At 40.6% G+C, this 27226-nt stretch overlaps 1 protein-coding gene across 2 annotated transcripts in view; it reads right to left on the bottom strand.

The window, feature by feature from the left end:
* Nucleotides 1-24248, bottom strand: part of TTLL10 (tubulin tyrosine ligase like 10) — a 113155-nt gene extending 88907 nt beyond the window's left edge. Inside the window, exons 1-2 of one of the 2 annotated variants that reach the window (XM_030185802.1) lie at nt 23771-24248; nt 7365-7533 (exon numbers count right to left, since the gene is read on the bottom strand). In XM_030185802.1, the coding sequence (XP_030041662.1) occupies nt 7365-7533; nt 23771-24239 (638 nt within the window). In that variant the 5' untranslated portion in view covers nt 24240-24248. Of the gene's footprint in view, nt 1-7364; nt 7534-13881; nt 14268-23770 lie in introns of those variants that run through there. The other variant, XM_030185803.1, reaches the window with a different exon arrangement.
* Between the last annotated feature and the right edge of the window lie 2978 nt (nt 24249-27226).

Below are 27226 nucleotides of genomic sequence, written 5' to 3'. Positions count from 1 at the left end.
GTACCAGAGGTGGTATCGTATCATGCCATGGTATGGATTTACCTTGATGCAAATTCATATTTTTCTCAGAGGCCTGGTTGGAGATTTCCTTCTTATTTGTTTTAATCCAAGGAGTTTGCCTCCTATTTACAAAAGCAGTGGGATGATTCTGAGCTTAATAATCAGCATCCTGAGATCTTTTGGCCTACGGCAAAAGCGGTGATGAGGAGGGCTATCATTGCCTTTGTGTATGCCCATCAGAAGTGCCTTACTCAGGGGGATTATAGATTTGGAACGGGGCACCCAAGTTTTCCTGAGGGCGACCTCGCAGGATGTCCCTGCAAAGGGGCGGGGAAACCCATATTATCGAAACAAGATGGGCGACCATCTTTCGTTTCAATAATACGGTCGGGGACACCCAAATCTCAACATTTAGGTCGACCTTAGAGACGGTTGTCCCTGGTTTTCGCCGATAATGGAAACTGAGGATGCCCATCTCAAAAACGACCAACCGGGCAACCCTAGAGGGCACTGCAGTGGACTAACTGATGCACTAACTGAACGGAAAAAGTCCTTCCCTTACCGATCCCTTAGCGATTCGGAAAGGAACGGGCATGCATGAAGGAAATCACATGCAAATGAGCTGCTCACTGTTAGCTCATTTGCACATGATTTCCTTCCTAAGGAGGGGAAGCCAGTGACAAAGACGGCTTCATACACGCAGACAAGCTGCGTGTATAATAGCCATCTACAACCTTAAATAAATTGCCGTCTACAACCTTAAAAAAACACAAGTCCAGGTGAAAACATCCAAGTGCTCGTCAGGGACATCTCTTTCTTTTTTTGAGTATGAGTGAAGGACGTCCAAGTGTTAGGCGCCTTTGCTATGCCTCCGTCGCAGGGGACGTCCAAAATGTGAATGTTTCTGTGAGAAGGACCATGCCTTTGCTATGCCTCTGACACCCCCTTTATTTATTTGGATTTTGGATCACAAGTAGCAGCAGTAGGATTTGAACTGGCCACCTCTGGACTGCAAGACCAGTGCTCTAACCACTAGGCCACTCCTCCACTCCACGCGCTTAAAATTTGGCCGTCCCTGTGGGGGGGGGGGGGAAGGCAGTTCAGGACGTCCAAAATGTTTGAAAGAAGGATGTCCATGCCTTCGCTATGCCTCCGCTGACACAAACACACCTCTCCCCCCCCCCCCCCCCCCAGGGACCTGCATACTGCTGCGATGGACCTGAGTATGATATTTGAGGCTGGCAAAAAAGATTTTTTAAGTTATTTTTTTCAGGGTGGGAGGGGGTTAGTTACCACTGGGGGAGTCAGGGGAGGTCATCCCCGATTCCCTCCGGTGGTCATCTGGTCAGTTCGGGCACCTTTTTGAGGCTTGGTCATAATTAAAAATAGTCCAAGTAAAGTCGGCCAAGTGTTCGTCAGGGACGCCCTTCTTTTTTCCATTATCGCTCAAGGACGCCCATCTGTTAGGCACGCCCCAGTCCCGCCTTCACTATGCCTTCAACATGCCCCCAGAAACTTTGGTCGTCCACGCAACGGGAAGCAGTTGGGGACGCCCAAAATCGGCTTTCGATTATGCCGATTTGGGCGACCCTGAGAGAAGGATGCCCATCTCCCAATTTGTGTCGAAAGATGGGCACCCTTCTCTTTCGAAAATATGCCTGTAAGTGAAAATACATTGCCTGCCCTACTCCCCTCCCTCCCTTAACGGACAACGATGAATGCTTTAAAAATGAGTGGACCTCGCACCTGATTTTATATAGAAAATATAGATATTTTAAATTTGGCAATAGGGCGGGTAAACTGTTAGCTCAGGTGACATGGGCATGGGTGGCTCCCCCTATATCTCTGCTATTAGGGTCCCAGATAAGTTTTTCACCCAGCTAATATATTATTGTCATATATATAATTTATAGAAAGATCTTGCACCCCGTACCTTCCCGCCACCCGTGTCACTTTCAATTTATTGTACTTTCCTGTTTGTTAACTAAATGTTATAAGCCACATTGAGCCTGCCAGCAGTTGGAAATTGTGGGGTATAAATGATATAAATAATAATAAATAATAATTGTAATTATTTCAGCATATGAAGGCATTTCAGCCTATGACTGATTTGAGTTTGTGGGACTGGTAACCTATAAGTCAGAAGTATTTTGACAATTTGGTTGCTTAGCCCCAGACAGCTAAGGCTTTTTCCTCCACGATTGACATTTTTGTATATAATGGAAGTGAGTCTTTAAATATCCACAGTTTGGGTTGGGTTATATCTGGAGTGACCATCAATATTACTTCTAAAGTCTGTGGGACACTTTTCATCTTACCAAATACACTCCAGCCGCTCTGTAGTTTGAATTCCTGGGGTCAGCAGCCCCACAGACTAAAATTGTCATTCTGTCAGGTGGGTCCTATCAAAAAGACAGTTGTGGGGAGTCCCTTGTGTAATGTATGGGAAACACTGGTGACAATATAAGCTCTGTGTCCAGGGAGACAAGTAAAGTCACTTTTGATTTTACCCCACTGAACTTAGGTGATATAATCCTAGCTTTTATTAAGGAACACAATAAGGAAATCAGAACTACATCTCCCTGCATACAGTGGGGTAAAATCAGGACTGGCCATGGAGCTATATGGTTATGCCTGACTGCACATCTACTAGTCCAAGAATGCTTAGAATGGCTTTGCAAGTTTTACAAAAACCTGGAGTATGAAACTGTAATGTCGAAAACACTGGTGTCCACCGGCACCTTAAATTTTACTGCAGTTAATTAAAATATAACCAGAGCATTCCTTTTTCAGTATTAAGCCTCCTCCTTTCTGCTAATTTGGCTGAACACTTAGAAGTGCTTGCATGTGGATCTCCAGGGTCTTCCTGTCTCAGCAAGATAATTAGCAGATTTCTCTCCTTTCCTTACTTGCAAATCAGTAATAGTCAGCAAAAAGCATAGCATTATTATTCTACCCAACTCCTTCTCTGTCATCCTTTTCTCCAAACAGCGAGGCGGTAATTCTAGAAGTATCTACATGGTGGAAAATATGCTGGATATTATACTTTTACTTTGAAAATTATCCCAAGAAAGGTACCCTTACATTATGTGCTGGTTCACATTAACATGGAGAAATTCAGATCAGCAAGACAGATGCAGCCAATGGTTTAATGTTATACACTTGTTACAGGTTTTCTAGCCATGCTTCTGTTCCTATATCGTTGTGCAGAGAAGCCAAAATAGTAGGGAAGGGATATAGGCCAAACCGATGACACAGAGATCCAGAGGTTGATTGCAGCAAGTTTATTTAACAAATGGCAAAACACATTTGTTAAATAAACTTACTGCAATCAGCCTCTGGATCTCTATCTCATCGGTTTGACCTACGTCCCTTCCCTTCTATTTTGACTTCTCCGTTCTGTTCCATAAGGAACTTTTCTTTCCTGTTGTAGTGTGTTGGTGACCATATCATTATGCACCAACTAGATGAACAGAGTATGTTTGACATTTTAAAACTAGCAAGAAATGTAGTAAATTACTACATTTCTCTCTCACCTCCCTCCATCCCCCAAACACTGGTTGTCATGTGCCCATATAAGATGTATGCTGCACTGCCCTTGGAATCCCTGACAAGTGAAAAGTGGTAATGTCCGCCCTTCACCACACAAGCCAAATACTACTATAGCAGGCTGCCAAAATTCTTTGTCATTGCAAACAGAATGTTCTGCCCCCTGCTCTACAAGACTGATGCCAATTACAGTGTAACAAGTAGGGGATATATTCAGAGATTCTGATCCAATAAGATTCAACTATAAGCTTTTGGAGGAAAGTATAAAATCTCATATGAGGACAGGCTAAAGAGGTTAGGGCTCTTCAGCTTGGAAAAGAGACAGATGAGGGGAGATCCTGATTGTTTTAGAATAAGTAGAAGTGAATTGATTTTTTTACTCAATCCAAAAGTACCAAGACTAGGGGACACTCAAGAAAGTTACATGGAAATACTTTTAAAACAAATAGGAGGAAATATTTTTTCACTCAATGAATAGTTAAGCTCTGGAACTCTTTGCCAGAGGATGCAGTAACAGCGGTTAGCATATCTGGACTTAAAAAAGGTTTGGACAAGTTCTTGGAGGAAAAGTCCATACTCTGCTACTGAGATAGACATGGGGAAGCTACTGCTTGCCCTGGGATTGATAGCATGGAATGTTGCCACTATTTGGGTTTCTACCAGGTACTTGTGACCTGGCTTGGCCACTGTTGGAAACAGGATATTGGGCTAGATGGACCATTGGTCTGACCCAGTATGGCTATTCTTATGCTCTTATGTTAACAGGGGAAGAGCCATGTCCTTCCTCCACAACAGGGGATTCAGATAGGAGACATTTCCTTTACTAGAGGGAGTCCAGCTGAGAACGATGTAGAACAGCAGTAAGTAAGGGGTCCATCAGAGCTTTAGATCTCTGCTTGAGGGAGGAGAAGGAGAAGTAAGAATACAAGGGCTTCCACTCTTTTAATCATCTGTCCCCTGGAGCCATAAGAAGCAGTCAAGTGTTTCCCACTTGCATTGACTATTCAGAGAGGTCAATCTGATCCAAATTGTCCCTCTAAGGCACAGAGTGCTCTACTGAATTGTAAAGCTTGGTCACAGGACAAAAGTTGAAGCTGATGACAACTGTAATTCTGAAAGGCAAAGGGATTGAAGGCTAAAGGGAATAGAATTGGTGAGTGTCAATTTTCCTAAAGAGTGTTAAGGGATAATTTATCCACCCATGGGCTTATCATTAACCTGTTCATGGGGAAAGCTTTCAGAACTCAGGTACTACAAATAACAACTAAAGGAGGATAAATTGTAATATTGGGATAAAAGCACAGTAACCATGTTGCCCCCAACAGAGACAGACAGAGAGAGAGAGAGAGAGGGAGTGAGCACGAGAGAGAGGGGGGGGGGGAGTGAGCACAAGAGAAAGAGAGAGATACCAGGATCAATAATCCACCATCTGTAAAAGATACTTTGATTCACTGTCCCGAGGAATAGGGAGCATAGCTTAGCATCTTTGGTGTTGCTAGATGTATAAAATATGCTGGAATTGGAAATGCATGCAGTTCCATCACAGAGACCTCTTACTGTTTCTTCGAATAAGTATTATGACCAGTGTTGCAACCAATTTACCCTAATCCTAGCGGCACTTTGCTTTTCATTATTCTTATACTGTACATACTTGTTAAATGCTGATGTGTCCACTAAAGGGACTTTTTATCTTAAAACCATTCTGGTCTCCAGTACTCTTTTTGTTGTTTTTCTGTGCCTAACTTTATGACTTACTACACTGAGCTTGCTAATAGGAGGGGAACCCTTAATACTCTGTGTGCTGTGAAGTAGAGAGGGCAAAGAAGTAAATGTGACCATAGACACTATAACTTGATCAATTTGATTATGTACCCACCCCAGTGGTGATCCTCAGATCCATTAAAGAGCGGGCCCGCTACACTACCAACACGCAGCCCAGTTTGTTCCTCTGCTGAGACCTTGTAACTGACGTGGCCCAGGAGCAACCACTGCTGCTTTGACTCTTACTGCTGCTCACTACCACTTACCACTGCCCAGTGCTGCTGCAAGAGGATGTGGTGCCCTAAGCTCTGGCACCTGCTCTCTCTCCCCCCCCCCCCACCCCCCCCCCCCCCACCACCTCCACCACGGTTCTAGCTGCTTTTTTACAAACCAACTATTCAAAGCACAAAACAATCTCAAAATCAGGAAAAAGTTCAAACCTGACCTGAAATCAAACAAAAAAATATGTTTCTACGCATATTCCCTAGTGGTTGCTCTTTGCTGCTCTCTAGAAGCTGTTGTCCTAGAAAGATGTCATCATAGCAAAACAATGGTTTATGACATACTGAAGCTGGAATATCATATATAATAAATGAAATCAAAGCTCAAAGACCATCAGCATGTACTTTCACCCACAGGGAGGGTGGGCAGTTTTCAATTAGCTTATTTATCTGGGTAAATGATTTTTGAAATTTGCTCTCATGGGCTTGACATTATAAGACGACACTTAAAGTGCAAGACAACGCCTGTTTAATCCATTTTATAAAGGCAACATAGCTACCTATGCGCCTTTTTAAAAATAGGTTCCTAGAACCAGCCTAACAGTGTGCAAATGCCAATGCTCAAATTCACACCTGCTCCAACAAAGATAAAATTTGTGCATATACTACAACTTCAGCAACATCTATGTGCAGATCACATACAAGTAGACACACTCTTTCAGTTCGAGTACTTTTTGTGTGTGTCTGTGTTCATGCTTTTTAGAAAAGCCCTTTTTCATATGTAAAACACATGGGGCTCCTTTTACAAAGGAGCACTAATGGATTTAAACACCCTAATTCTATATATGGTGCTCAAAATTGCATACGCAAATATGGGCATACACCCAATTTGCAAATGCAATTTGATAAGCCAATTAGTGCTGATAATTGGGTGATAATCAATTATTGGCACTAATTAGCATTAATTTAAATTTGCACACACATCTTTAGGCACTGGGATCCGCATGTAAATTTTACACAGGAAAATTCCATAGGAATAAAATGGGCTTCTTAGCATTTAGCACACGCTAATTGTTAGCACATGCTAAATCCATTAGGAGCCTATGGAACAATCCTATAAAATTATCCCCATGGGGGCGATTCTATAACTGAAAGCCTAAAGTAGGCACTGAGACAGCACCTGATAGGAGTCTATTCTATAAAGGAATGTAGGCGCCTACTTATATCTTTATAAAATACTGATGTAACAGCAAATATATGCACCTGTAATTTAGACATGAACACCTAATACCAGTAATAGAGCTGGCATGTGCATCTAAGTGTCAGAGACATGTACGTAAGTTATACCCGTGAGAATGCCACCTATGCTCATGTGTATGCCTACTTGTAAAATATGCACTGTGTAAGATACACACATATTTACAGAATAGCGCATAGGCAGAATTTTGACATATATGCATGTAAATGCAATTATTCTAATGACATATGCACATAATCAGCACATAAAATCATATGTACTTTGTAGAATCGTCCTGTGTATGTATGGATTATTTATGTCCAATTACACATTTTTACAGAATTGTTCAGGGAGAGGTGGTGTTTGGATGATGAACACGATTGTTGTGTTTATCAAAATCTCAGGGGGTGCATTGGGAGGTCTGAAAGTTGAGGAGAAACAAGGCTGAAGGTTTACCTCAAGTATCTAATACCCTTGCACTGGCCCAAGGCTTCCGGGTACATAAGTATGGCCTGCCATTCATCTGACATCGGCATTCACCTTTGGATTAGTGTTTCATGGTCTTAACCAAGAGAAAAATTCCATCAGATACTTACAGATGTGCCCCATTTTTGCCCCCAATGTAGAAGAAAGGGCCTGGAGTCCTAGAATCCTCCTGTTTCTTCTCTTCCATATGTGCTGGATCTAAGGCCAGCTTCTGGCTTGCTTTCACCTCAGTAGTCTTGGCATCATTCAAAGGCTCAGAATTAGAAGTGTCAAAGCCGACTGCGTAGAGTAAATTAAACCTTGTTAACATCAAGGCAAAGCAAGAAATAAGAAGCATTGTCCCAACTCTTTATACTATAAACTGCACAACTGCTTAGAGCTGGGATTCTCAACCCAGTCCTCAGAACACACCTAGACAGTCAGGTTTCCAGGATACCCACAATGAATATGCATGAGATACATCTGCATAGAAGTGCATGCAAATGTACTCCATGCATATTCATTGTGGTTATCCTAAAAACCTGACTGGCTAGGTGTGACCTGAGAACAGGGTTGAGAACCCCTGGCTTAAAGGGTAATGTAGAATTATTTAAATGCTAGACAAACAGCAAAGTAAGAAACACAAAAACCAGCCACACATATTTTTACCTAACAGTATGACACTTTTAGGAGGGAAGTTACTAAGGTGTGGCAGAAGTTGGCATTCTATTGCAGCTTAGTCTACCGTGAGAGTCACTAAGCTGCAGTAACTCGTCACTACTGCAGGTTAGTGACTCCTATGATAAATGAATACGGCAACTTGTGATCAACTCACAAGCTACATTATTTTGCTCCCTGAGGGCACTGAGCAGCTAATGCATCCCCCTTCTCCCAGGCCTAACTGCACCAATCACTGAGCATCCAGTGTAATAGGATAGGAATAATCCCTAGTTGCTCTTACTCCTTGTGGCTCTGGGTTCAAAAGGATGATACTACCAAATTCTTAATACTAACAAACCCTCACCAACCAATTACTTCTTCTACTTTTACTATTGGTAATAAAACTTATCCACTGGAGCATAATTTGAAAATCCTGGGAATAATAACTGATCAACATCTCTCATTTGAACCACAAGTATCCAAATTAGTGTCTAATGTATTCAAATCATTATGGAAACTAAAAAGATCAAGACCTTATTTTCAAAACACAATTTCCAGATCATTAACTCAATCCTTGGTACTATCAAAATGTGATTATAGCAATACGGTCTATGCAGGACTTAAGACCTCATTAATCATAAAATTACAAACTGCTCAAAACACAGCAGCTTATCTTGTACTTAAAGCTACCTGATACTCCAAAGTGACTGCGCTTCTACTCAAACTACACTGACTATCTATAAGTTCATGCATTACTTTCAAATTGTGTGCATTCACCCACCAAATAATTTTTGGTTCGTCCCCATCTTACATGCAGAATCTTATAGCGCTATCAACATGCAATTCTAAAAAATCATCCAGAGACTTTCTTGTATTACACTTCCCTCAATGTAATAAAATCAAATATAAAACTGTCCACAATGCTGGATTTTCATACCAAAGTACAACCAGATGGAACTCTTTGCCTAAACAACTCTATCAAACTGAAGACTATCTCATATTTTGTAAACTACTGAAAACTCACTTGATAAGATCAACTGCTAGCAACAGAAATAATTAACCCTCTAACTAAATTTGCAATAACAACAACTCTGTCCATATTCACATTCTATCCTATGTATTACAAACATGTTATACTAGTAAAAAAGGCCCGTTTCTCTGAGCAATGAAACGGGCGCTAGCAAGGTTTACGTGCGGCAGCGTCGGGAGGCTGCAGGTGGGTATTTTTTTTTTGGAGGGCGGCAGCTTCGGGGTCCCGGTGTATCAGGTGTTCGGACTGCACTCCTCCCCCTGCGTAGCTCGGTGTTTGTCGCTGTGCGTCGGAGGTGGTGGAGGCCCTGCATAGGCCGCTGTTTCTCGCATTGTGTCAGGGGGGGTAGCGTCGGAGGGCGGTGGAACTGTCGATTGGCTGAGTGTCATAGCCCCGCCCTCCACGTCATCACGTTGTGACGCGAGGGCGGAGCAGACACTCATGGGATCTTGCAACTACAAATTTACATTTAGAATGTTGGGGTTGTGAATTATGTGTGGATGGGGCATGGCTGAGGGCGGGTCTATGAGTGAGAGTGAGTGGTGCTGACAGCCTAGAAGACTACAGGGCTTCAGTGTTTCCCTGCCACACAGTGAGGTTCAGAACGTTGAGGTGAGAATTATTTATATAGATGATCAGGTTTTCATGTTACACTGTTATTAGTACTTTTGTGTATATATTGTGTATATTACATACACTTATATTTATTCTATGTAATCAGAATGCCTTGTCAGTTCTATGTTTGTTATATTGTGAGCCACATTGAACTTGAATCCTATTTGAGATAATGTGGGATATAAATGTCATAAATAAATAAATAAAACTCTTTCAAAGCAAATACAGCCACATCTAAAAAAAAAAAATACATAACTAACCATACTTTTGTGGGCACATTCTACATGTTATCTAAAATCCATAAACCTGGAAATCCTGGCAGACCGATCATATCTGGTACTGGCACACTTACAGAAGATATAATTGTCTTTCTGAACTTTCTAAACAAATTAAAAAACATCAAGCAGCTACCAGCAGGTGCTCTTCTGGTCACAATGGATGTAGAATCACTATACAGCAACATTCCCCATGCATACTGCATAGCTGCATGTGATAAATTCCTAAAAACATTCACCCTGGACCACCAATACTCATCGGAAACTATTATAAAATTAATCAAATTCATTCTAACTCACAACTATTTCTGCTTTAACAATGATATCTATCTGCAAATCCTGGGCACTGCTATGGGCACCAGGATGGCACCACAATATACTAATCTCTTTATGGCAGAACTGGAAGAGGCATCTTTGAATACATATCAGACTAAACCCCTAAAATAATACCGATAAATTGAAGACATTTTTATGATTTGGGCTAAGGAAGAAGAAACTCTCAAACAATTTTACAGTTATTTCAATACATACCATCCTTCAACTAAATTCAAAAATGACTACTCCCCAGAAAAATTCAACTTTCCAGACACCATAGTTTCCATCAGCAATGGCTATATACAAACATCTATATTCAGGAAACCTACGGACAGATGCAGCTACCGCCACAACTCCAGTTTCCTTCACATACCATATTTTAAGACCCAACAGAAAGGACTTAACAAGGATCTGGGGTTCTTAGCCCATTATAAACCATAAAGCTGTATTTCTCTGTTGATCACCCTCCCCTCACCTATCCACACCTATCCTGTTAGAATATCAATGATATGCTTTGATGTCCCCATGCATACCTCCTACCCACCCCCATCCTCCCACCCTGTCAGACTGTCATAGTAATGCTTGAATGTTTTCACTTATATACACTGTCAGCTAGCACATTTGCTTATTTCCGATCTGACGAAGAGGGCAACCTTCGAAAGCTAATCAAGAAATATATTAAGTTATGTCCAATAAAAAAGGTATCATCTTATTTTCTTTTCCATGTTTTATTTTGTTTGATTTCTATTGATAACTTCACATACCAAAAAATTCATTATACACAGCCAACTACACGATGTCATGATACCATTGTATCTGCTTTAACCAAAGAGAAACACCTCAAAATCCTGACTAAATCCTTCAAACAAAAAAGCTACAACCCTAAAATAATTTTCAAGAATATTGCTTCTTCTCTTAAAATACCCAGAGAAAACCTATTGCAATACAAAGAAAAGAAAACCAAACAGAGAATCCCCCTTGCAGTGATAAACAATCCAGAGCTGGAAAAATTCAGAAAAGATCTATAGCCACTACTCCACAAGAATGAATTACTGAAAGAGATATTCCCAGCTCCACCAGTACTGGCATTCTGACAACCACCTAATTTGAAAGTTCCCAATACAAGCTTTAAAAGAAGAGAATGACACACATCCCTGCAATATACCAAGCTGCATATTGTGCCAACACAGGATCCCACAGTCTCTCACATGAGAAAAACATTCACCATAAGGGGATCCTTCACATGCTCATCTTCAAATGTGGTATATATTTTCCAATATAGGAGTGAAGAAGGGTGCTATATTGGAGAAACAAGCCAGATGCTAAAGACCAGGTTCAATCTACATAGATATCATATTAAGCATGACAATGCCAACCAGGATGTCACCTCTGTGGGAAAGTACTTTATAAAACCAGAACAATGTATCAATGATTTTATGGTGAGAATACTAAAAGGAAATTTTAAGACAATCCAGGAATGTAAGACCTTTGATGTCAAAATGATGAAATATTTTGACACCCACCAGACAGGACTTAATAAAGAACTGGGTTTTCTATCCAATTATAAATCATAAAATTATACTGCTTTGTTACCTTCCTATCATCCATCCATCTCACCCTGCTCTCCCTGTTTCTCATCTAACCCATCCCACCCCACCCTCTTCCTGCAAGACTGTCATTGGAACGTTTTTGTGTTTCACTTATATATTCTGATATTTGCTCATTTCTGATCTGAAGAACATAGGTTACCTTCAAAAGCTAATCAAGAAAAATATTGTTAGTCCAATAAAAAAAAAGTATCATCTTATTTTCTTTTCTCTGTTTTGTTTTGTTTCTATTTATTACCTTTAAAAGTGGACTAACACAGCTACCAAACCACTTTATGCAACTATTCTATACAGGAAAGTAGGCATCTAATTTCCTTTATAGGATAGGCTCTTACTGAGCACTTTTAGGGTTCCTAAATGGAAGAGCACTTTTATAGAATTGAAGGGTGCTGTGCAAAAACCTGATAAATCCACATTAGGGACCAACTGAGATTTTCTTACTGATGTATTTTTTCATAGGGCAGTTCATTATCTACTTACTTATTTTTGGTGAAAAACATCCTCGTATTAACCATTACAAAAATTTTGTTGTGTCTTTAGCTATGTGCAAAATCCTGTTAAGTCCACAAGGAAATACATTTTTTTTAAAGGCTAATTTCCTACTGGCCTCAGACAGCGTTTTTTTAAAATCCTTCGTCAGTGCTAAAACCAGAAATTCGATGCTGGGCCCTGTGTGGGCTTTGGCATTAAATTTCCATTTTTAAAAAAATGCCAGCTAGTGCATGACTGGTTAAGTCGAGCCATGGAACTCCCCTGGACACCCCCGATGTAGCTGGCTTAAAGATTGGTGCTAAATGGTCATTTCAGCGGCAGTGCCTGGTTAAGAGGCACTGAAAGTGACCAGTTAGCTGCCAACAGGCGAGTTAACTGGTCAGCAGCTGTTCCTGGCCAGTTAACACATTTTGAATATTGGCCGGCTAATATATTAATCACTTCACATGCACAATATTTTTGTATCTGCTAACTACTGTTATAATTAATTTTAAATAACTAAAAATAAATAAATAAATTAATTAATAAATTTAGATCAATTTAATTCATTTGTAGTGATAGTTTTGTGTAATAACACATGTTTGGGCCTAGCCTAGCTGATCATTCAGCACTACAAAACAAAGCAATCCTTTAATTTTTGAGCATGGAGGCTGTAAATGAAAATGTTGAATTATCCTGCCAAAATATTAAAAAATGAAATTGTGATGAAAGCAATTGGAAACAAACAGTAACAAAAATTAAACATGCGAAGGGAGAGGAATTTGTGAATGGAAGAGGACAGACAATACCGCAGCAGTCTACTGGCCCTGATAGTGGTTTCAAGCTCTGCTGTATGGATGGTATAAATTACCAAAGTAAGCAAGAAATTCTTTTGACAAAATCAGAGATCATGCCACTCATATTCTGTATCTGCAAGGAATAGCAACAAAATTAGATGTCAAACAGTGTCGACTCTCAAGCAGCTGGCTGTTTAAGGTAAGTAGACTTAACAGATTCTTGCACAGACGAGTTGTGTCAAGTACTACATTTGTGATATGCAATAAACAGAACATGAATAGGATGCTTTTAACATTTTTTATATAGTGTGATTTAATATAACACATTATGTCTAGAGCACACAATAAATCTGGACCTGTGGCAAAGATGAAAGACAATAAATATCAAAAAATACTTGCTATAGAATACCAATGGATGTTTAATATACTTATCTTCACAGCTGTAGGACTATGTGAACATGTCCACAAAACCTCAAGGTTTTGTGGGCATGATGTGGGCATGTTCACATGGTCCTACAGCTGTGAAGATAAGTGTTAGCACATGGAATTTTTGTATGATTTGTGGTTTTGCATTTTTGTATGTACATACAAAAATGTGTTGGCTCACCTATATCTATATATGATTGGTTGTTTGATTTTGGGGGAACACAGATTTTTCTCTTTTTAGATGGAGAGGTTTTTTTTCTGTTCACTTTTTTACGGACCCCAACAAAAACCTGTGTTAGTAGCCCATTTCAGGATAATTACCTTATAGTGTCTCCTGGGGCAGTTGAAGTTTTATTTATTTAATTCTATTAGCTTTTTACAGGGTGCCAACATCCATTGGGATTCTATAGCAAATATTTTTTTGATATTTATTTTTTTTTATAATTTGCTACCTTTTTGTGTTTTGTTCTTAAAGATGAAAGACATCCAGAATTTAGTTGAGAAATTTGTTCCTGAAGCTCACAGAGACTTATACCATCAGACTGTAGCTAAAGATAGTTCAGCAGACGAAATGGAAGAGGACTGTGAATGAATTTAGGATATAAACTGTGCTTCTTTCATTAGCATATACTATTGCATTAATAAGCGGACATTAATATTTATACAAAAAATATATTAAGAAACATTAGATAGTAGCCTTCAAACTATTTTTGTTATTCTGACATTGCTTTGACATGTAAACAAGTTATCAACAATAATATAACCAGTGAATGATGGCTTTCACAGGAACAAATCTAAATACAAAACCTGCTTTTGTCCACAGTTTGATTTTTGTGACTTATCAGGTTTCTATGCAATGCCCTTCAGTTGATCTCTATATGTTAAATATATCTTATATTTCTGGGATGTAAGTGGGTATTAATAAACTTGCTTGTATAGGGAGAAGAAGGATGAAAATGCTACCCAGGCTCCTATCATTGCATATAGAAGTAATTCTTTAATGGAAGTCTGAACTTGCCTGCTCTACACCCTGATAAAACAAATTTCATCCCACAAGAAAACAGTGAAGCTGTGACCTACTTCTCTCCCCACACACACACACTTCTCCACTGTTAATACAGTCACACTTGCCCCACCTTCATTCTGGGAGATCATTTATCAATATAGATTTTTTTTCTCCCCAGTCTGTCAGCAACTAAGACAAAGGATGTTTCCACAAATTACAGAATTGACCATGCTAGCTTTTCAGTGGTACTCAAACAGCTGCCTACTGCTTTTGGTTAATACTCATAACTGTCAGTGCTGGTGTGTTTCAACTTTTTCCTTCCTACTTTCTAGCCACATATCTGTGAACAAAGAAGAGACAGAGAAATTGTTAGTTAAAAAAAAAAGGACCCTTGGCTGATAATGACTGCAGGAACACTACGGTCAGCGCACCTGCAATTTTTTAAAGGGACTTCATCAGAAACGCTTTCCATTGGTTAACTTTCATCAATATCCAGTTTCTCTATCTCTTGACATGCCCCTTGGATACTCTTCATCAGTCGCTCTGCTCCTAAACTCATCCATTTTCCATATTTGCTTTCCTTAACGGGAGACTCTAAAGCAAGGGTTCTCAACCCAGTCCTCGGGACACACCAAGACAGTCAGGTTTTCAGGATGCACAATAAATATGCATGAGATAGATATGCATACAATGGAGTCAATGCATGCAAATTTATCTCATGCATATTTATTATGGATATCTTGAAAACCAGACTGATTTGGTGTGTACCAAAGACTGGGTTGAGAACCCCTTCTCTAAGGTAACATATTCTTTCTGTGCTCTTAAGATGAATTCAGAGCCCAGCCACTAATCAACATCACATCCAGAAGCTCTTATCATTCACAGGATCACTACACCAACTTCAGGTTTCAGTTTTTGTCATTAAGGTCACCAGCAATGCTGGAATTTGACTGATGTTCACATCTCATTTTTTCTCTGTAGTGAAGTACCATGAAACACTATTATCAGAACCTAAGAAAGCATTTTATCCAGTGAATTCATGCTTAAGGACACATCTAGAGCTACAGAATTACAGCACAGTGCATGCCCCTGTCTTACTGCCATGCAGTTTTGGATACTCACTGCACAGAGCTGAAATCTGATTGTCCTAATTCTTTGCTGAAGAACAACAAAGCACAGACTACACCATAAATGTTTTACACGCTTGTTTCCAACACTAAATTGCTGTGTACTGATAGCATTCTGTAATGGTTCTAATACAACCCCTGAGGTTGATACTTTGTTCAGGATCATGAAGATAAATTAATTATGGTCTGAAGACATATTGGAGACAATTGTATAACTGGCCACCTCCATTTAGGTGCCACAAGGAGGTGTGGTAGGAGCTCAATCTATAATGGAACCTGAGTGCCCAGGTTCCGTTATACAGTACTAGCATAACCCAGCTGGCATAAATGCAGGTACCTAAGGGGCACTTTTACAAAGCTGCGAGAGGGCTAATGCATGGGTAGCAAGTGCCAAATTGGCACTACTGCCCAGTGGTAATTTCAAGTTTGGTGCGTGCCGAAACCTGCAATATAAAGTATTTTTCTATTTTCTACCATGGGGGGCATTCCTGGTAGTAATTGGCAGTGCAGCCATGTTGGCACATGCTGCATGGTTACCGTTCAGGTAGCGCGTGAGCCCTTACTGCTAAGTCAATGGCTGGCGGTAAGGGCTCAGGCTATAAATAGGCAAATGCTAGTTTAATTTTTATGCACACTCCCATTTCCCAGCCCATTCAAAAATGGTCGTTTTCCCAGCCATGGTAAAAAGTGGCCCAGCACAAGCCCAAAAGACATGCCCACACTACCGCAGGCCACTTTTTACTGCAGCTTTATAAAAGGACCCCTAAATGCGGCAAGAATATTAGTTACTGTATATACTCAACTATAAGCTGAGATTTTGGGGCAAAAAAAGCCTAAAAATTGAGGTCTTGGTTTATAGTTGAGTCACAAGAAATCTTATGTGCTTCTCCCTCCATCAAAATGAGCGACACCTCTCTCACTTCCTGCCCACCCGCTCGCTACAGTGACCAGCATCTTACCACTCCTTCCTGGCTGCTGCTACTGCTGCTGACACAGAATGGAAAGCAAACTGGGCTGGTGTGGCTCCCGGTTCTAGACGGGGGCCGGGAGGTATTGAACATGCACAGATGCTCAAGCCCCCATGCCAGCCCAGCCTGTTTTCTCTTCTGTGTCAGTGGCAGCAGTGGTGGTAGCAGCAGCCAGGAAGGAGTGGTAACATGTCAGTCACTGCAGTGAGCAGGCAGGTGGGAAGCAAAAGAGGTGTCAGTCACTGTGGGAAGTAGGGGGATAGGAGAGGGAGAGAAGGGTTGGTCACTATGGGAGGGAGAGGGGTAGGAGAGAGAGAGAAGTGGCATTCACTGAAGGCAGGTGGACGGGGGTGGAGAGGGCAAAAATGCTGCACACCAAGGGGAAAGGGACAAATGCAGGACACTACAGATTGACAGTATACCATACTTGAATATAACCCCCCCCCCCCCCCCCCCGGTTTATACTCCCCTTTTTCAGGCTGTTAACTTGGCTTATATTTGAATATATACGGTATGTGCATATCTGGAAGCCCCGTCTTTTTGTCTCACCCATGCTCCCACCCTGTGTACATCCCCCCTGCAAATACACACTAAGTAAGTTAATTGGGTATTTGCGAATTAGCGCCAAGGTGAACTGCTGGCACTTTCATGGGTAAGCATATACTTAAGTGTGTTCAATTTAGCATTCTATACACACACAAATGACGCCTAAATGTGGGCACCTAGATTATTGACATGCCCTTCACATGTCCCAGCAGATGTATTAAAAAGATTTCCTGCTAGGCCACTGAAAACAGTTAACTGTCTCCTAATATCAGGTTAGTCCATAAAACAAAAAGGGGGAATTATTAAATGCAGTGTTACACTTTTCCTACCTGAAAAATAGAGAACTGCTTAGATGTTAAGATGAATGGGTCATTTCAAAGATCACACAGTTGTTTTTGTTGATCATTTTTATTGAGGGCACAAAAGGTTCATCTTGCCTTAAAGCTGTCTCACCTCTCTTTCAGGATTAGTCATAATATAAAAAACTGATGTCATCTGTGACTTACACTTACTAACTTTCTGTAACCTGGAGACACAGGGAAGAGGCTGTTGGACCAGGTTTGACTTCAGAGAATGTCCTTTGGTTCTTCTAAATACCGGTGGAACTCTATGATACAGTTTAAAGATACAGTGCCCACATGAAGCTCCAAGACACAGCACAGCTATATGACCCCTAAGACACATCCAGTACATAAGGAACAATTCCATACCAACATATAACCCTGGGGCATATGAAACACAGCTTCAAACCAGAATACAAGTCAAAGTACTGCATGTCTGTGTAATACAACTGCAAGAGAACATCATCTATGCAGTTCTAATTTATTACTGATAACAATTCGCAATCCACTGTCTGATAAAACTCCAAAACACATTTCTTTACTAAGGTGTACGTGGGTATCTTGGCATACAAACTTCACAACATATCCCCCAAATAACAGCAACAAAAGTTTGCTTCTTTTCTGAAGAATGTACCATATGAATGACTCACTACAATATGCTAAAATGCTGCTATTTAGACAGATACATAGGGGAAAAAAAGGCAATTTGCATCTAATTCTTAAATATATTATTATACAAAGATAGTTTGTCAATAAAGAGGGATTTCTATGATTTTACTATTTTTCAATGACTTTTCCATGTATTAAGTAGGTCTGTAATCAATGACTTTGCCCCACAATTAGTGGTCTTTTCACTCTGTTAATGTGTGTTCTTAAAATCACCAGTGTTCAAGTCAATAAAGTTAATCAGGAGAGTTTCCTGATGTATCCTGGCTTTACAGAATAGGAATAGAAATCCCCTATTTTCTAAGACTACATTCTGCTTATTGTGTTGACAGTGGTTAGTATTGGCTCAAACATCTCTGTCTGCTTTATTGTTAATACAGTCCTACTGGAATGACCTTTATATTGCTACCGGCAATTGCAGATTCAGACTTATTAAAAGGAGTGGGCTATTATTTTCAGTGACATATCACGTGTCATTGCATGTTGTTAAGTAACAAAAACGAGCCAATAACTGCAGTATTTGCAAATAATGCACATTCTCTACAAAGAGATTACTCTTCTTCTGAAAGAGTGTGTACTCTCTCAATAGTGCACATATGCGCAAACCATTGCAAATGCATGAATTAGTGTGCATGCACTATTTGCAAGGATGGCACGTTCTTAACAGCATTGCCCCAAAACAAAAATGAAGACTAACCAAATCAAAATGAACAATACTGCTAAAGACCCGGGAAATGAAATAAAATGGCATTGTTTTGGGACTGCCATCCTTATTTAGTAACAGTCTTCCTAAATTCAAGAGGCATGCTCTAAGAAGCTCTGAGAGAAGAGGACATTTCTCTGAGTAAGTGAACATTTTTTGTACTCTGTGCTTTGGTGATTTAAAGGTTGGGATTTAAAAGAGGTATTGTAGGTTTATTGATAAAGACAGAAATTTAAAAAAGCAAACTTTATTAGTTAGTCTCCCTACCCTTTTCGACCTCACCTTGAGTATTGTGTTCAATTCTGGTCGCCATGTCTCAAAAAAGATAGAGCGGAATTAGAAAAGGTTCAAAGAAGAGTGACCAAAATGATAAAGGGGATGGAACTGCTCCCGTATGAGGAAAGGCTAAAGAGATTGGGGCTCTTCAGCATGGAAAAGAGATGGCTGAGGTGGGATACGATTGAGATCTATAAAATCTTGAGTGGTGTAGAACGGGTAAAAGTGAATCAATTTTTCACTGTTTCAAAATGTACAAAGACCAGCAGACACTCCATGAAATTACATGGAAATACTTTTAAAACAAATTGGAGGAAGTATGTTTTACATTCAAAGAATAGTTAAGCTTTGAACTCGCTGCCAGAGGGAAACTGCTGCTTGCCCCAGGATTTGTAGCATGGAATATTGCTACTAATTGGGTTTCTGGCAGGTACTTGTCACCTGGATTGGCCACTATTGGAAGCAGGATACTGAACAAGATGGACCATTGGTCTGACCCGGTATGGCTATTCTTATGTTCTTATATATTTAAGGGAGTCACTTCCACTGGCATCTGCCATTGTAGACTCAAAGGCATTACTGCAATGGAGACTCACTCATTCCTCTTAGCACTGACTTCAGACTACAGTGGAATCTCCCTTATTCTTCCAATCACTGGCCTTAGGTATTGCAGTGGAGTTTCCTTCATTCATCCCATTACTGACCTCACACACTACAATGGAGTCTCTCTCATTCTTCCCATTATTGGGTTTAAATATTATAATGGAGTTTCCCCTCATTCCTGGTTTTACACAATGGAGACCCAATTATTCCTTTCCATCACTGACCTCATACACTACAATGGAGGTTCCCTAATTCCTCCTTTCACTAGCCTTATACAAGGCAATTAAGCCTCCCTCATTTCTCCCATTAGTGGTCTCTCAGGGCTTGTGTTAAACATTCTTGGGATCAAGGGGAGAGGGTCCCAAAACACACCTGTAGGATATGCCTCCTTCAGCTTCAGGCAACTTGAGACCATATTGATATGGGGCTGAGGGCAATTGCATTGTTTGTCACTCCCTAATACTTACCCTTACCAGTCTCAAACTTTGCAATGGAGTTTTTCTTACTCCTCCAATTATTGGACTTACATAATACAGTGAAGTCTCCCTTATTCCTCCAATCACTGGCTTTATACATTACAGTGGAGTCTCCCTCATTCCTCCCATTCCTGGCCTCACACACTAAAATGGAGACTTGCTCTGCCCATCATTTACTTCACTCACACTGCAAGGAACACTGAAAGATTCCTTCCATAACTGGTCTTACACTCTACAGAGGAACGAACCTCCCTTATTCCTCCTGTCACTTGCATCACACATAAAACGAACTCAATATCACTGACCTTATACATTGGGGGGGGGGGGGGGCGGTGGGGGGAGGGGATAAGAAAAAACAAAAGATGAACACTCACTCAACACATGAAAACAAGCACAAAGAAAATACAAATACGCAATAAGACAGACCAAAAGATCATTTTGTAAAACTAAAATAGGAACAGATTACAAAGACACAAAGAAATTATACCAACTTGTGAACAAACTCCTAGATACCAACCTGGTCACTGCATCAAACACGGACATCCCATCTGCAGACAAACTGGCTAAGTATTTCAACAAAAAAAATTGTTAACCTATACAACACACTACCCCAAGACAACACTGACATCGAAAACTTCCTAAACTAGCTGGACCCAACCACTGGAGAACACCCAGCTGACCGCACTTGGCTAAACTTCGCACTCCTTACCATTAATACAGTAGCACGGGCACTCAAGAGGTTCGCTGACACTCAATGCAAACTAGATACCTATCCCAACTACCTACTAAAATCCGCCCCTGACCGCTTCATAGCAGATCTCACATCCCACCTAAACTACATGCTTCAGCAAGGTCTCTTCCCAAAGGAAAAAGGCAATATTCTACTCACCCCGATACCAAAAGACACCATGAAAAAAGCAAATGAACTCACCAATTACCGACCAGTAGCATCCATCCCGTTGTCAGTAAAACTGATGGAAAGCATGGTAGTCAAACAACTAGCAGACTACATAAACAAATTCTCAATATTTCACGAATCACAATCTGGTTTTCGCCCATTACACAGCACAGAATTACTCACTCTCATTGCCAAATTCAAGCAGGAAATAGCAATAGGTAACAACATCCTCCTCCAATTCAACATGTCTAGTGCATTCGACATGGTAAACCATAATATATTAATAAGATTACTCAACAAATTCTGGATTGCTGGCAACATACTTAGCTGGCTCAAGGGTTTCCTAACCACAAGAACTTATCAAGTAAAATCAAAATCAAGCATATCATCACCATGGAAAGCAGACTGCGGAGTACCACAAGAGGTTCACTGACACTCATTGCAAACTAGATACCTGTCCCAACTACCTACTGAAATCCGCCCCTGACCGCTTCATAGCAGATCTCACATCCCACCTAAACTACATGCTTCAGCAAGGTCTCTTCCCGAAGGAAAAAGGCAATATTCTACTCACCCCGATACCAAAAGACACCATGAAAAAAGCAAATGAACTAACCAACTACCGACCAGTAGCATCCATCCTGTTGTCAGTCAAACTGATGGAAAGCATGGTAGCCAAACAACTAACAGATTACATAAACAAATTCTCAATATTTCACGAATCACAATCTGGTTTTCGCCCATTACACAGCACAGAAACAGTATTACTCACTCTCCTAGCCAAATTCAAGCAGGAAATAGCAATAGGTAACAACATCCTCCTCCAATTCAACATGTCTAGTGCATTCGACATGGTAAACCATAATATATTAATAAGATTACTCGACAAATTCGGGATTGCTGGCAACATACTTAGCTGGCTCAAGCATTTCCTAACCACAAGAACTTATCAAGTAAAATCAAAATCAAGCATATCATCACCATGGAAAGCAGACTGCAGAGTACCACAAGGATCACCGTTATCGCCAATCCTATTCAACCTAATGATGGCCCCACTAGCCAAGACCTCAGCCAACCAAGGCCTTAACCCTTTCATCTATGCAGACGATGTCACCGTATACATCCCTTACAGATCCACACTGACAGAAATCGCTAACGAAATCAAGATCGGCTTGAACACCATGGACTCTTGGGCAAATGCATTTCAACTAAAACTCAACAAAGAAAAAACACACTGTCTCATCCTTTCATCCCAACACATCATGGACAACCCCACAACTATCAACACCCCAGATCACATCCTCCCTATCTCAGACAGCCTGAAAATCCTCGGCGTTACATTGGACCACAACATAACACTAGAGAGCCAAGTAAAATCCACAACAAAGAAAATGTTCTACTCAATGTGGAAACTCAAACACCTGAAACAATTCTTCCCGAGGGAAACATTTTGCAACCTGATACAATCAATGGTACTAAGCCACACAGACTATTGCAATGGAATTTATGCAGGATGTACAGAACAAACCTTAAAGAAATTTCAGACAGCATAAAACACGGCAGCAAGACTCATGTTCGGAAAAACCCGATTTGAAAGCGCAAAACCCCTCTGCGAAAAACTACATTGGCTCCCAATCAAAGAACGCATCACCTTCAAAGTCTGCACGACGGTTCACAAAATTATCTACAGTGAAGCACCGGGATACATGACAGACTTGATCGAACAACCACCCAGAAACACATCCGAATCAACACGAACATACCTAAATCTCCCCTACCCAAGCTGCAAAGGTCTCAAATACAAATCAACTTACGCATCCAGCTTTCCCCACATCAGCGCCCAAATGTGGAACGCTCTACCAAAAGCCTTGAAAACCATGTATGACCACTTACACTTCAGAAAACACTTAAAACCCATCTGTTTAAAAAGGCTTACCCTACCGATCCAACATAAATGCCTGATCTCTGCGACACACCAACATTAAAGTTTGTAATAGTCACTACACAACTCTCCCATTGTAGGATTACTTTATGTGATCCTACCATACAAACTTTCATCCTACCATACATCACCTTGTATTTGTTTACTCCGGAGTCTGCACACAGCTCTCCGGCACGATGCAAGCCACATTGAGCCTACAAATAGGTGGGAAAATGTGGGATACAAATGTAACAAATAAATAAATAAGAGTTTCATGTGAGAATGAGGAGCCAAGGAAGGTTATCATCAGTAGTATTAAAATGAAATGGCAATTGAGATGAACAAAAATGCATGAGAAAGGTGAGATTTTACACCTATACTCATAAAATGGCTTGAGAATTCCACATAAGAGTAAAACTTTTGGAAATAGTATCATTCTTGTGTAGTGTCTTGTGTATTTAAAAAATTTGTCTTAGAGGTTCTTTTTACAGTATGCACAGGTCACAGATGGCTCTACACTAGAACTAGCAGACTAATATCTTCCGTCAGCAGTTTGGGAGCCACTGCCTATCTACTGACTAGCTGATCCCCAGTCAGCACACCTGCTCTTGGGTTCTCCACCAGATAAAGCATTGGCAAAAGACCTATTCAGTGACGGTTTCTGCCTAAGGCACATAAGGACAGAAACAGTTACTGAAAGATCATGAATGCTTACAGTTTGAAAGAGAATGAGATGAAGTGAGAGAAGAGCTATGTAGGCAGAACCATGTGATAGAGGTCACTGAAGTTGCTGGCCTCCTGCTGCATCACCTGACTTTCGTCCTCCTCTTGGTGGCCTGGGCAGAGTTTTCCTTCTTCTTTTGTTATAAGCAATCACCTTAGAGTTCATTCTGGAGCTGGATACAGTTTTGGCAATATCCCTGGAAGACTTGGAACATGCATTTTTCTCTTTGCTGCCAGTGGCTCTACTTGGCATGGGTACAACTTTTGTTGATCTCTTTGGTTTTATGGTACTTTCAGACCTATTCAGACTTGAATCTCTCTGTAACGGATTGTGGTTGGAGATTTCCTTTCTGAGATTCTTTGCTAATAATTCAATTTCGGATAGAAATGCACATGCATTGCTGATGAGTTCCATAGCTTTCTCTTGTATGTTATCTTTGGTGTCTTCTGTGTTTGTTGTTGAGATCCTCTGAGAATTGTCAGCCATTTCCTCTCTCTGGTCCTCCAAAAGTGGTTTAGGGTTAACATCTTGTTCTGTATCTTGTGAACTGGTCATTTCTTGAGTTTTCATCTATGTGCTGGGGTAACCGGGACTGGATTTGGCATTATCCTCAAGATCATCTTCTGCAGCTTGCTGGTCATCCTCTGAATAAAAGATGGACCTTTTGTTTGGAAATGCCAGAGCTGATCCCCACTTATGTTCTGGACAATGGCTGTCAAGATATTTAAAAAAAACACACACAAAATGTAAATGATTACTTCAGGAGATAGGATAACATTTTTTGAAAGAGATGTACTTCAACAGTCAGGTGGATGATAAGCTGCTTCTTGTGATAAAGATTTGCAAAGATATATTATAAACCAATTAAAGAACACATGCATAAAATAGGATTTTCATGCATAAAACTAACTGGTCAATACTCAGCTGGTGGTGGTTAAGGTTTAAAAAAAAAATTGCTGAGCACCACTGGCTAAATTAGACCCAGATATTCAACACTGGGCTCTAACCAGCATCAGTACTGATTATCTGGCTCTTTGGCAGCATCTGGAAGCTATCCAGGCATGGCTGATATTCAGTGCCTCACCCACATAGCTAATTGTTCATAGATAGATCTGATTTTTATGCAGTACTACATGCCTGGTTAGGTATATGGGCACTGTTATTGAATATTGCTGGTGCCTGCATAACTCCCGGCTCTGCCCTGGACCATCCTAGCACTATGAGTGCTGAGGTGGTCAGAGCAGATATTCAATGGCACTCTCTGGTTAAGTGCTGCTGAATATTGGCTCCTTTGAATATTAACCTCTATGTTACTTACCTGTAACAGGTGTTCTCTGTAGATAGCAGGATAGAAGTCCTTACCAGTGAGTGATGTCACTGATACAGCTCTCCCTTAGACTTTCTAGAAACTACACTTTAAGCTTCACTGTGCATGTGTGTGGGTTCCTCGTGTTGTGTCAGTGCTTAGGACCACCTCAGTTCATTGTATAGTTTTAAAGAATATCACTGCAAGGGGAGGTTGAGAGCAGTTATCTGGTGACTTCTATCCTGCTGCCTAAGGAAAACACCTGCTACAGGCAGGCCTCTACATGGAATGTTGCTAGTGGAGGAGTAGCCTAGTGGTTAGTGCAGTGGAGGTTGATCCTGGGGAACTGGGTTCAATTCCCACTGCAGCTCCTTGTGACTCTGGGCAAGTCACTTAACCCTCCATTGCCCCTGGTACAAAATAAGTACCTGAATATATGTAAACCGCTTTGAATGTAGTTGCAAAAACCTCAGAAAGGCGGTATATCAAGTCCCGATTCCTCTTCCCTCTCCCTTTAATGCAGGAAAAAGTGGTCTAGTGCAGGATGCGCTAAAGTGTTGGGTGTAACTGTTTTTCACGTGTGTGTACTAAGCAGAGCAGTATTATTTTTAAAAACTTTTTTGAGGGGGCTTGTCAGGGGTAGATTGTGGAAACACTGGTGCACTGACTTTATTGCTGCACTAACTGATTAGCATGTCCGTAACATGGGGAGCCCTTAGCATTTCCTCAGTAGGAGGCAGTAAGCGCTCCCATGTTAATTTAACTTTAACAAATGGCCAGAAATTCAACAAATAAAAAATGCCGCTTTTACGGCCGTGCTCGAAATGGGCTTAGCACACTGGAAAGACCTGCGTTGGGATGGGCTAAGCCCATTTAGTAGCTCAGCTCAGTAAGGGCCTCTTTGTAGACAAGAGAATGTGAAAAATGTACAAGGATGCAAATAGTTTACAAGCCGGTGTAGATCTTCCATAATGCATATGTTTTCAACTAACCTGCAAGGAAGCATCCCCAGAGGTATATATAGATTAGGGCAGGAAAATAAGGTGCATAGATTTGACTTTTAAATCTGTGCTTGTTCTTTTTAATTTCACCCACACAAAAAGCAGTTGAAAAATCCAAAGATATGTATAATTAGCTTTCTAAAGGAAAACAGATGTGTACTTTTCCTAAAAAAAAAAAAAGCACAAGGAACCTCTTCTCCTTGTAGTTAGGCAGGGAGTTAGAAAATTCTCCCCTGAAATATTTAGCTCTAAAAGACTTCACTGTTGTATCATTTTGTAAAATGTATAAGTGCATCGGGTTTTTGCAAAGCAGGTCTGAGTATTTTCTCCAGGTCTTCTAGTAGCAACAGTTTTTCATTATAACAGTTTAAGTGAAAGTAAACTAGATGTCTGTTTGGACACAAGTAAATTACTGAGGCAGAAAATTCTATTTTTATTACTTTTGGTTTGTTGTTATTTTTATCTTTCTTGTACTCGGATATATGGCAGTGCAGACACCATGCTCTCACATTTATTCTATACTTGACTAGAAATCAATTAAAATCAATTAGCACATCTGTCACCCAACATGTAGCAAGTTTTTTTTTAATCATCTTTACTTTTACCCAGAAATTGCAAGACTGTCTGTTAACCCTTTGTGTCTTAAGTAAGAAGAGTATATTACATGTCACTCAATTTTTGAAGGTGCCAGTTGTGCGTGTGCACAAAGATTTTGAATTCTGCACACATAGGGCTGGATTCTATAGATGGCACCTAAAAAAAATCTGTGCGGAAAATATTTCTGCCTAGGCGTGTTCTATGGGTGGCACTTGGATTTGGGCACTGTGTGTAGAATGCGCTTGGTTGATGTCCTAGTGCCTAGGACTGCACACCTCCATTTGCACTGGCACAAACATGGTGTAGATCCTGGCGCATAGATTTGGAGGCAGAGGACCATGTTGTATAACAACTTGCTTAAATTTTGAGGTGCCCACGGGGCGCCTATTTCCCCGCCCACGGCTATGGTCCTTTTTGCCCTCACAAGTTGGGATTTAGGCGTAGTGTATTACAGAGTACACTTAGGAATTTGTGTTTGTGAAGTCTGATTGTTGCCAATTGGTGCTCATTGTTGCTTGTTGGATGCTGTTAACGCTGATTAGCTTGTTAAGCCAAAAGCCTTGAAAACGACGTACGACCACCTAAACTTCCAGAAATCACTAAAAACCAACCTGTTTAAAAAGGCATACCCTACCGAT

Source organism: Microcaecilia unicolor, chromosome 13, assembly GCF_901765095.1.
Source record: "Microcaecilia unicolor chromosome 13, aMicUni1.1, whole genome shotgun sequence".
NCBI lineage: Eukaryota > Metazoa > Chordata > Amphibia > Gymnophiona > Siphonopidae > Microcaecilia > Microcaecilia unicolor.
This window is presented reverse-complemented; position numbering and strand designations above follow the sequence as displayed.